General features: G+C 38.9%; 1 protein-coding gene across 3 annotated transcripts in view; it reads left to right on the top strand.

Moving 5' to 3' along the window:
• Window positions 1-10262, top strand: part of SALL3 (spalt like transcription factor 3) — a 27408-nt gene extending 17146 nt beyond the window's left edge. For all 3 annotated transcript variants that reach the window (XM_071450716.1, XM_071450710.1, XM_071450725.1), the window contains 3 exons: window positions 1-2078; window positions 2295-2635; window positions 3630-10262. The exon at window positions 1-2078 is cut by the window's left edge. In XM_071450716.1, coding sequence (XP_071306817.1) covers window positions 1-2078; window positions 2295-2635; window positions 3630-4061 — 2851 coding nt within the window. In that variant the 3' untranslated portion in view covers window positions 4062-10262. The remainder of the gene's footprint in view (window positions 2079-2294; window positions 2636-3629) is intronic.
• The last annotated feature ends 2204 nt before the right edge of the window (window positions 10263-12466 follow it).

Below are 12466 nucleotides of genomic sequence, written 5' to 3'. Positions count from 1 at the left end.
AACAAGTACACCCAATATATCCAGCAGTGGCTCTTCTGCCCTGCCTGAATCAGGTGTACCTTCCTCCTCAAACGCGATTACGTCCATAACTCCCGTTTCTGTGTCAAATGCTCTTAACAGTGCTTCGCAGCCCCAGAACGCTTCGACTCCACCTTCAATAGGACATGGAAGCCTCACCTCAGTATCCAGCCTGCCAAACCCACTTCTACCTCAGACTTCATCAAATAGTGTGATCTTCCCCAATCCGCTGGTTAGCATCGCCGCAACTGCTAACGCGCTCGATCCTTTGTCTGCCCTTATGAAGCACCGCAAAGGAAAGCCACCAAATGTGTCAGTGTTTGAACCCAAGTCAAGCTCCGAGGATCCCTTTTTCAAACATAAATGCCGATTTTGTGCCAAGGTCTTTGGAAGTGACAGTGCTTTACAGATTCACCTCCGCTCGCATACAGGCGAAAGACCTTTTAAGTGTAACATATGTGGAAACCGCTTTTCCACAAAGGGCAACCTGAAAGTTCATTTTCAGAGGCATAAAGAGAAATACCCTCATATTCAGATGAATCCTTATCCTGTTCCAGAATACCTCGATAATGTGCCCACCTGCTCTGGAATCCCATATGGGATGTCACTGCCCCCTGAGAAGCCGGTCACAACGTGGTTAGACAGTAAACCTGTTTTACCAACCGTCCCGACTTCCATCGGGCTCCAGCTTCCCCCCACTATTCCTGGTGTGAACAGTTACGGAGACTCTCCAAGCATCACTCCTATGAGCAGGTCACCCCAGAGGCCTTCTCCCGCCTCCAGTGAATGCACTTCTCTATCCCCGAGCCTCAACACTTCTGAGTCCGGCGTTCCAGCAGCTGCTGAATCCCCGCAGCCCGTTCAGAGTGGCTCATCTCTGACCAAGGCAGAACCTGCCACTCTGCCTCCCACGAGCACGCGGCTCGGTGACCTTTCTGCAGGTGGGCAAGTTTCTGCAGCTGCCACATCTTCAATTCCCACAGTGGTTACAGACAGCAGTGTTGCAACAAGCCTCCCAAACCCTGTGCTTCCAGCAGTGTCTGACCAGTTTAAGGCAAAGTTTCCATTTGGTGGTCTGCTAGACTCTATGCAAACATCAGAAACCTCAAAACTACAACAGCTAGTGGAGAACATTGATAAGAAGATGACAGATCCAAATCAATGTGTCATTTGTCACCGTGTGCTTAGTTGTCAGAGCGCTCTCAAGATGCATTACAGAACACATACAGGAGAAAGACCATTTAAATGCAAAATTTGTGGACGTGCCTTTACTACAAAAGGCAATCTAAAAACACATTTTGGAGTTCATCGAGCAAAGCCACCACTTAGAGTACAGCACTCGTGTCCCATTTGTCAGAAGAAATTTACAAACGCAGTCGTTCTTCAGCAGCACATTCGAATGCATATGGGTGGACAAATTCCAAACACGCCGCTACCAGAGGGTTTCCAGGACGCCATGGACTCAGAGCTTTCCTATGACGAGAAGAATGTTGACACACTGAGCAACTTCGATGATGACATTGATGAAAATTCTATGGAAGAGGACCCAGAACTAAAGGACACAGCAAGTGATTCATCCAAACCCCTTATCTCATACTCTGGGTCATGTCCTTCTTCACCACCTTCTGTGATCTCCAGTATTGCTGCTTTGGAGAATCAAATGAAAATGATAGATTCTGTCATGAACTGTCAGCAGCTGACCAGTTTAAAATCCATAGAAAATGGATCAGGGGAAAGTGACCATTTGAGCAATGACTCCTCATCAGCTGTTGGTGATCTTGAAAGCCAGAGTGCAGGCAGCCCTGCAATGTCAGAGTCTTCTTCCTCCATGCAAGCTTTGTCTCCTGTGAATAGCAATAGTGAAAGTTTCAGATCAAAGTCCCCCGGTCTCAGTAACCAGGAAGAGCCACAAGAAATACAATTAAAGACAGAAAAACCAGACAGTCCACCACCCACAAATGAAAATGGAGGCGCATTAGACCTGACATCCACCAACCCGGGAAGACCAGTCATCAAAGAGGAGGCTCCTTTTAGTCTGCTGTTCCTGAACAGAGAACGTGGTAAGTTTAAAAGTACTGTTTGTAATATCTGTGGCAAGCCTTTTGCTTGTAAGAGTGCATTGGAAATTCACTACCGCAGCCATACTAAAGAACGTCCATTTGTTTGTACAGTCTGCAGTCGTGGGTGTTCCACTATGGGTAATTTAAAACAGCACTTACTGACGCACAAATTAAAAGAGCTGCCTTCTCAGTTATTTGAACCCAACTTTACTCTAGGTCCCAGCCAAAGTACTCCTAGCCTGGTCACCAGTACAGCACCTACCATGATCAAAATGGAAGTGAATGGTCACAGCAAGCCGATCTCTTTGGGTGAGGTTCCCTCGCTTCCAGCTGGAATCCAGGTTCCTGCTGCACCACAGACAGTGATGAGTCCGGGGATCACCCCTATGCTGGCACCCCCCCCTCGCCGGACTCCCAAGCAGCACAACTGTCAGTCGTGCGGGAAGACCTTCTCCTCAGCAAGTGCACTGCAGATACACGAGCGCACCCATACTGGTGAAAAACCGTTTGGTTGCACAATCTGTGGTAGAGCTTTTACCACAAAGGGGAATCTTAAGGTAAGAGGCCACATGAAATTGTAAAGGCTGGGGGAGGGGGGGGTTAAAGAGCACTGCTCTTGAAGTCAGCATGTTTTAGGGGTAAGTGTTTGTCCCAAAGACAGGTGAGAAGGGAGCTTCAAGGAAATGCTTGCTGTATGGAGGTGGTCGTTATGCTTTCACTGTGTAGAAGATAAGGACTGCAAAGTGGCTGTGCAATTATGCGAACTTTAAAACTGGTCCCAACTGTACATGCAGGCATGTTGTAGTTCTGACTGATGTGAAGGCACACCCAGTCAGCTGGTGGACATGTTCTGAGAGTTCTTATGGACCATCAAAGCAAAATAACCTTCTAAAAACCAGGAATACAGGGCTTGTTCAGCTCCTTGGGTGCGTCCCCAATTTCTATTTTCTATTCCACTTGCACTTCCACTGCAGCCGTTGCAGAGCAGAAGGCTGTTTCTCACAGATTTACAATGGGTTACTACAGGACTGGTCGCTTGTATTCCTGCCATTTGGTTAACCATCAGCACTCAGCCTGGGGAAGACATTTTAAATGCTCTTTTTAAAAATACTAAATTTAGCAAATTAATCAGTGCTTCTATGATGAGATAAAACATGAAAACAGACAGGATGAAAAAAGGAAAAGGGAAAAACCACCCATCTCCTAGTATGAGTAATGCCCTTGGTAATCTTCAGCATGTGAGGACTTCCAGTTTGCATGTGACATTGTCTAACCCAAGAGAGTATGTACCCTTAAATCTTGCAGCGCTGTTTGTTTTCACTGAGAAGAAGCAAATGCACATTGAAAAACTACCATGGATCTGGGTTTTCTTTGTGTGGGCTGACTGGAACTTAGAACTGTGTCCTTACTGAAGTTATTTTTTTTTTTTTCAATGTGAATTAAAGGGCATTTTGTTATAAAAACAAGTACTACTCTAACAGCATTTCAGGCTAGACACCTCACCAGAATGTGCTAACTTGGGGGTGCTTCTCTTCCCTGTTCGCTCTGCAGGTTCACATGGGGACTCACATGTGGAATAACGCCCCTGCACGCCGTGGCCGACGCCTCTCCGTGGAAAACCCCATGGCTTTGCTTGGTGGAGACGCTCTCAAGTTCTCCGAGATGTTCCAGAAGGATTTGGCAGCTCGGGCCATGAATGTTGACCCCAATTTTTGGAACCAATATGCTGCAGCTATCACTAACGGACTTGCTATGAAGAACAATGAGATTTCTGTCATACAGAACGGAGGCATTCCTCAGCTCCCAGTAAGTCTAGGCGGAGGCGCCATCCCGCCTCTAAGTAACCTTACCAGTGGCATGGACAAAGCTCGCACGGGCAGCAGCCCTCCCATTGTCAGTCTGGACAAAGCAAGTTCTGAGACGGGAGCCAGTCGTCCATTCACCAGATTTATTGAGGATAATAAAGAGATTGGCATAAATTAAAAGCATTCATTCTGAATAACTGTTGGACCTCTACTCGACACAACACTTGTCCTGTTCCATGTACAGCTTTTGAAGCTAAGCATTAGTTTCCTGACCTAAATGCATAGGTTCCCTTTAAAATTTTACCCATAGCAGAAATACATAACTTTTTGTGGCTGCTGAAAAGTTGTCTTGCAAGATCTGCATGGTACTTCTTTCAACAGTGAGTTTGACTGTTACTGAGAACTTTGAAACCTTTTAATTTAACAGAAAACAAACAAACAAACCAGTTATGGGATAACTTCATTAGAAACAGAAAGCGGCTAGTCTACATTCACTTTGCTTCTTACACAACTTACTATCACCTGAGAAAGGGGGGCTTCATTACGGTATTCTGTCACACTTATTTGCTGGTTTTTGTTCAAATTAGTTAGCAACTTGGACTATGTTTTTAGGAATCTTAATCTTAAATAAGTGATTTAGTACTCCAATGCTGTGTATTATTACAGTATCCTTGTCTGTAGTATTTATAATGTTAAGATTATGCGGGTAACAGACAATATACTAGCCCCAAACCTAAATGAAGCTTTTGTACTGCAAAATACATCTGGCTATGTGATTTTTCTTTTTCCTTTTTCCTTTTTTTTTTTTTTTTTTTTTCAAGCAAGTTTTGTTTTACTATGAATAAGTGTTTTCTTTCAATGCAGGCAAAATTGTGAAGTTTTATTGGGAAAGATAGCATGCTTTTCATGTGCAAGTACCTGTCAGTAACAAACCTTTTTTTATTTAAATATTTGTAGCTGCTATGTGGACAGTTGTTCTATTAAATGAAAAAAAAATGTAGTGTGGATTTTAGCTCAATGATTGGAAAACAAGTTACAGACAAACCTTAGCACCATAAATTATTCACAACATTATAAACAGTTGTGAGTAAATACTCCGTGTTATCAAAGCTGCACAATAAAAAGGTAATGTTTGTATAATGTGGTTGCAAACTCTTAATTTATACTATTGCACTTTTAGTATTTTGTATTAGGGAGGTTTGTCTATAATTTGAAACTGAACTAAGATGTTAACTATTTTATAAATAGTACTTTGACTTAAGGCATAAGGAGGAGGACCCCGTTGCAGTTTCTCGTTTTGTTTTAAGCTCAAACAATGAGAGATCTCTATCAACTAAGCAGAAAATTGCAGAGAACTGTCAGATCCTTAGGAAATATGGGGACTGCCTTTTCTTAAACGGAAATGATTCATTTAACTTTTCTGTAACACCCACTTAAAAGCGTGACCACCCATGACAGAATTCTGATACATTTATCTTAGGAGTGTGATATTAGTACAAGTCTAGGATAGAGGAAGGAGAACATTATGTAGGTTTAATTTTCCTGTAATCTGTTCTGTCTCTTTCACACATAACCATAAGAAAAATGCTGACTGCCTAATAATAGTGGGAACAAAAGAAGAACTTTTGGGCAGCGTGAGCAGTAGTAACACACAAATGCTCTGTATTTTTTTCCAACTGTCTGATTATCTTTTCAGATTGCTCCAAAGCACAATGTACTCTGATTAATCAAATATAATTTTACGTTGATTGCATTGTTGGAATTACACTGAGTAAACAAAGGGATTGGTTCCACTCATAAGTTAAGCGGGGAATGCTGAGGAGACTGGGGCTTAATCAAAACTTGAACAGAAAATGTTTTGTGTACTACCTCATTTTTGTGCATTACAAGCATGGTGGAGTTGACACCCTGAACTTCCGTCCAGCAGAATTGCTTAAGGGACATTATGGGTCGCTGGGTAACAGCGCAAGGAGTTTCATGCCCCTGAAGAATGAATCAGACAGTGAGGTCTTCTCAGTTAAGATTGAAAAATAGGACAATCTTTCTTATAAAACAGAAACCATTACTGTAAGAGGATGGACTATTTCTGCCATCACGTAATGGAGTGAAAAGAGCTTCAAAGACTTATTAGCTGTTTGTTTCTATTAGAAATGAACAATGAACTCTACTCCATTTTCTACAACGATGAGATAGAGATATATAGATATAAATATATATCTATATCTGAGCAAAATTCTATATCTGTAACACCTCTACAATATAACATAATTTTTTGCCACAGTGTGTGGGTGGTTAGGGGTGTTTCCAAGCATTAAAGAAAAAGAAAACTGAGGTGGCTTAATGTTGCTGTATTTCAGCAATTGAATGTTTTTATTTATCTGTGTAATTTTTGGTGTGACTTTTTTTTTTTGTTAGTATTTGGTACCATGTAGTGTTATCTCTATTCCCTAAAGGATGTGTATAATTTAAAAAAAAAAAAAATAAAAAAGAAGGAAAACTAGAGAAGAAAAAATGAAAAAGGAAAAAGAGAAAAAGTATGTATAGTGTTGTAAATAAGATGGTTGATGATGGTACAGTAAGACTGACCCCATTTTGTATTCAGGGTTAGGCCATTCCTCTCTGCATGGTGAAGAGAGACACTATTTTTATACTGTGATACCATGTAGGGCTAGGAGCCTCCCTGAAACAGCTGGGAATTGTTACCTAGATCCAATATTTTTTATTATTAAATCTTGTTGGCTTGACACATCTACTGATTGAAATGGATGTCTTAGTCTAGGTTACTATTTTTGTCATATGGAATTGAATAAAATGCAGGATGTAATATTATTTCTGAATTGCGTTCCTTGATTACTCTAATAACAGAACAAGATGTGAGACTAAGGTCACTTGTGGTAGATTGGTGTCAATGGCTTCTAATCATTGCATCTGGAAATCAGAGTAAGGTCGACACCGTATATTCAAATGTTTTTCTAATTTATATTAACAGTGCAAAAGGATAGAATTATTAAAATATCTTTTCCAATGAAAATAAATTTTAAGAGCATTTATCCCAAGGCAGTAGAACTAAAAAAGACACCAAAAAGAAAATTTTGGAGGGGGGAAAACAGGTTTTGGAATGACTACTGTTTCAAACTGACTGCTTTCTGAACATTTATCCTGTACTGTCTAATGAAAAAGCCTCCTTTTCAGGTTGTTTAAACATCTGCCTAATATTCATAATACACCGCATGATAAAATTTGTGGACAAATTTATCAGGAGCAGTTCAAATTCTAAAATACAAAAAGGAAAAAAATTGACAGCTCGCATCCATTCATTCCAAATGACATAACCTATACGTTTAAACCCATGGCTTTGTTTTGTCTTTTTTTCCAATATCCTCAATTATCAAAGCATGTCTAACTTTAACCAAATTATTTTTTCACATTGATTTAAATAAAAGTATTTACATTCTTAAGGTTAGGCATGTGGTTACGTATCTCCTGCAAAAAAGCTGTATGTTTGAGTAAACTCCAAGCTGTTATATTTCGATGGTGAATGCCTGCTGCATTTAAAACCGACAAAAGATAAATAAAAGAGAAAAATCTGTATTAATCATTTTTCAGTGGCCTTGTTATGCAGATACTGTGTTTTATAAGACAAACCCAAAGAAGGTATGAGTTTCCTCAGGTGACTCAACAACAATGATAGATTTGTGCTTTTCTTCCTCCATGCACGTCCCTGAGTCTTGCTGAGAGAAAACATGATATGCAAAAGAGAAGAAAAGCAAAGGAGAGCTGATAGCTATGGTTCTGTTGAAAACACAAGAGGAAAATTACCTGCTTTCCCCTCTTCCCCCCCTCAAAAAAGGATGAAAGCAGAATGGTATCTATTTTTAAATATGTATGGGTTATTTTTTTTATCATACAAAGACATTAAATAATAAAATGTGCTACACAGATTAAAATGGCCAAAGTCTGTTAAATTACAGATGTTTAAAAGGATAGCCATGTAGGAACTCTATATAGGATCAGAAAAACTGCCTGTTATGATTTTTAAAGGGGAGTGTTCCAGAAAGGCTTTCAAAGTTTTCACTTCCATTTTTCCCATGAGTTATTAGACAGCATTTATTAAATGATTGAAATAACTTAATTTTTATCTAATTCTTTTTTTTTCATTTTCTATCTATTAGCCGTCAATATATTACCTGTTCCTTTACCTGTTTTTTCCTTTCTCTTTTGGAAAAAGCTTTGTTTTTCTAAAGCTACATTTGTGCTGTTTTTCTGTTGCCTTTAATTTACTTCTCTGCATGTACTCTGTCATTTGGAAGATACTGTGTTTTATTTTTTTCCTTTTTCTCTAATTCTGCAGAGGTCAAAAGAGCTGCCTGTTTTTTACGTCTATGTGTAACACTAGCATAATGAGTGATGAAGTCTTCAGTGATGTGATCAGGTATGTGCATAGCTCACAGGATTTGCTGGCAAACATGCCACTCACACTCCCTCCTGCAGATGAAGGCATGAAGCTTGTTAGTGCTGCTGGTAGAGGGCAGCCACAGACGGGCAGGAGGATGGAAGTCCTGATCCTGACTCCACTCTGCCTGCTTTTACACCCTGAAGATCCACAGCCTTTAGTGGAAATACTCCAGGTTTACTCTGGTGCAAGAGGGATTGCTTCCACATTCAGATGTCTTGCTTTTCTTTGCACATCTTCAAAACAATGGCTAGCTATACAGTATTTTAAAGTATGTCTAAGCAAAAGCATTCCGGACTTTATTTTTAAAAAATAGGGAAAAGAGAATACATATATTTTAGTACATTCCACAGGATTATCCCAGTTTTAAAGGAGGTCCTGAAAGCTGAATCTTAAAATATATGGCTGTGCCCCTTAATATGTAACTTGATGCCATCATACGACCATTTACATAAATGAGTATTCACATAAATGAGTAAAAAAACCTGTAATTTTTATGCATATAAGTAAAAGAATGGGAGACTCTTGCTACAGCTCGGCTACACGAGGTATGCACTCACGGGTAAATGCCTTCCCTTTGCAGATATGAAAGGTACCAGCAGACTTACGAAAAGAAAAATGCTTGTTTGTGCATGTCACAGGACCAATGCACAGAACCTTATTTTTTCAAAGGGAGAATGTCTCAATCAATTGACAAAGTGACAAATTTGAAAGCCAACAGCGTTGGGCTGTGCCACTGACGTTTTTAAGGATGTGGGCAAGTTCTTTATTAGACTAATATTTTGCTTAAGAACAACATACTTCACATACTTCTGGGGACTCTGGGAATCAGGAACTCAGGCCTCTGGGAATCCCCTTGCAGCATCAGCTAGCACCTTGTAGTATTGGGATGAGTTGCCCCATCAGTAAGACGGGGTAACACTTTTGTACCTACCTCACAGGGGTGTTGTGAGGAATAGTTTTATGTTTGTATAGTGTTTCAAAGATGGAAAATGCTTGGTATTATCACTGAGTTTAGAGACTTTATAGTACATACACTATTATTTATTATTTGTACTCCAGTAGTACCTATGAGCTCCAGTCAGGACTGAGAGGCCTTATCCTAAATGTTGTACACTTATCCAGTTGGGACTGATAAAAAATTTTACTCAGTAACGTTTTTCAATGGAGATATTTCATTATCAAATGCCTATTTGATTACTATAGGGTTTAATTCAATTATTTAGGTATTTAAATTGATTATCAGTTTGAGGCCACAGCAGAAAATTATCTGGTGTCACATTTTGTTTTGAGCTTATATTGATTTTCAGAAAAAGTGCACCAATTTTCTATGGATACTCTACAATCAAATCTTGCCATCAGTGGAATTCTACTGTACTTTTTGCTATTAAAGATAAACATTAAAATATGTGTGTGAGTATACATTATTATACACCAATATAATAGATATACCTTAAAAAATGTATGTTTTAAATTTCTTTAGCTACCTAGATTAATTTCAAACTGTATGTGGCATATTTTGCTCAAGAATTGCCCATTTCAGATGCAACTTAAACATCGTTTAATGGTGTTGGCTCTCAACAAAAGACATATTGTTGCTATCATATTTATGAAGGCTTGTAAGGAAAGTGTCTAAGTCTCAAATGTACTAAAAAACCTTCGGTAAGTCATAGAAGTCTACTTAGATTATGTTGAAATAAACTACTACATCAGAATAAGATCATTGTATATAAGTATGTAAAAATGAATAAATAATTCCAAAGGTAATGCTTGTTATCATTTGGATGTTGAACAGAAAGTAATTTGTTTCCCAGACTGGAAAACTATAGTTAATATGTTTTGACAGGTATCTGATATACAAGACTGTGTTAAGCAGCCTCTTTAGCATCTGTTCATGTGCTAAATATATTGGCTCAATTAATTCTATTGATAGTCTTGGCTTTTTTATTGCATTTTAAGGAAAGTTTTTGGTTCAGTTTTGATTGAATTGTCATCAGTGATGTTAATCTCACTGATTTCACTCAGGCACATCATGGAGTAAACATGAGCAAGAGTGGGTGAATCTAGTCTAAAGAATGTCTCTTTCTTTTCCTTCTGGGTATTACTGACATGTCTCCATCACCCCATTCCATGCTGGTCACCAGCAAACACACCGTAGGTTGTCTTCCTTGTGTATTTATTAGCACTCGTGGCTCGCCAATTTTGTTGGACATTTGGCACTTGTTCTGCTACAATGCACACTTCATATGGGACCCATAGATACACTAATATAAATATCATATTTAAGACAGACTGCTGGTGGAGTAGGTGAACACCTCTGCTGGAAGTTGCATGTCATTACCTGTTGTGTGTGGCAAATAAAATGGACACATAAAAGGATGTCGTCATCAGGAGGTTTCTGTCACTTTATACTCTCAATAATGTGCTTGATATTGGTTTGGGTTTTGCTTTTTTAAACAATTGTTGTAAGAGCAGTTATGAAAAGATACCTTAAAAAGGTGAATATACATTTTCAGGTAGGAGTTTTGCAGGCAGAATTTGATTGGGACCTTCCTTTTTGCTGCCCATTTTCTATTAAATGACTCTTCCCAACACAATCTTCTAGATAACTTCACAGTCAGAATTTAGTCCTTCACCTAGGTTTTAGTGCCACTATCCCATTCCAAACAGGCTTACTAAAACCAAAGGGCTTTATACTAAGACATTAACTAATGCATCTAATGGGTAATAGAATCCATTTCCCTGTGCACTTTTGAAATTTTCTAAAAAGAAAATTCAGTTAAATCTTCAAAGAGTTTTTCATGTATCTTGTGTCATTGAATGTGATATCTATTCCAATATTTGGCAACACTCTGGGCCACTCTGCAGTACTTTCCCTTAGACTGGGTTGCCCAGTTCTCCACAGTTTGCCCTAAGTAATGCAATGACACGTGCCAACCAGTATTAGTCATTAAATGGATTTTTTTCAATGTGTTATCATTGAAAGTAAGTTATTACAGTGGCTGCAATTCCAGCTTCACAGAAGGCAGAGTAAATGAGCCTGGTAGTCTCTGCAGCCTACATAATCCCTCTTCTCCAAGCCCTACTATCTTTATGAAGTAGTTTGCCATTGTTTCCTCTGTGATAACGTGTCCTCTGATTCTTTTCAGCAAAGTAGTGCTATATTCATTTCTTTGGTCTCATTGTTTTTCTGTACATGACCATGTTCTTCACATGTTTTCTTTTAAGGTAGTGTTGTATTTGCCCAGTACACACATCTGTCCTTTTATCATGTTGAGATTAACTTCTTTTTTGATTTTGGGACCAGGCTTGTTGCCACTTGTATCTCCATATTGTCCCCACTTGTATCTCCACCTAATCTCCATCTCATCCTCTTACAATTAATTGCTTTCACTAGGACTATGAGTAGAAGATACTGCATAATGAAGCAAAATTCAGCACTCTGAAACTTTGAAGAATATTTAAATGTTTGTCCAGCTAGGATTACTGCACACCCACATGTTGAACACTTGAGTTTATCAACTTCAGCTCTTGGGCCTGTTATACATACAACTAGTTCCACTCTTAGTTCCTTTGTGTCTGGAAACTCTTTCAGGCTGACCCTAATTTTACATACTTTTTAAAATAGCAGTATATTACTTTTCCCAAAAACCTGTATCAAAAACCCAGTCATTTAGTGGCTAACGTTTTCTATGCAACAAATTGTAACAAGGAGTAATCAAATTTTGCTATTATTTCAATGGAACAACTCACATATAATGCTGAGATGGAAGTAAAGCTCAGATAAAGGCTCAGTAAAGGCTACAATAAGTAGCCTTTACTTCACAAGTGTCTTTATAAGTAGCTTTACCTGTATATCCCTACTGCTAAATTGAAGAAAAAGAGATCACAGACAGCATGATTAGCAAACATCATGGCAACAGCAGTGTTAAGCACAAACACAGGCACAGTACCAGAATGAAACACAATAAAAAACACAAGAATTTAAGATACTAGCTTTTAAAAATATACTTCATAAGGAAACAAAACCACACATCTATGCAATTAACAATCATGAGCTTTATTTTTCTACAAGGATTGACTTACCTGAAGTCAAGAACATCTGAGGGAAGCCAAACAGCATGTGCCTG

Source organism: Agelaius tricolor, unplaced genomic scaffold (assembly GCF_023055355.1).
Source record: "Agelaius tricolor isolate 1412-34295 unplaced genomic scaffold, bAgeTri1.0.p SCAF_2, whole genome shotgun sequence".
NCBI lineage: Eukaryota > Metazoa > Chordata > Aves > Passeriformes > Icteridae > Agelaius > Agelaius tricolor.
Note: the sequence above shows the minus strand (reverse complement) of the source record. Positions and strands in the feature narration are given on the sequence as shown.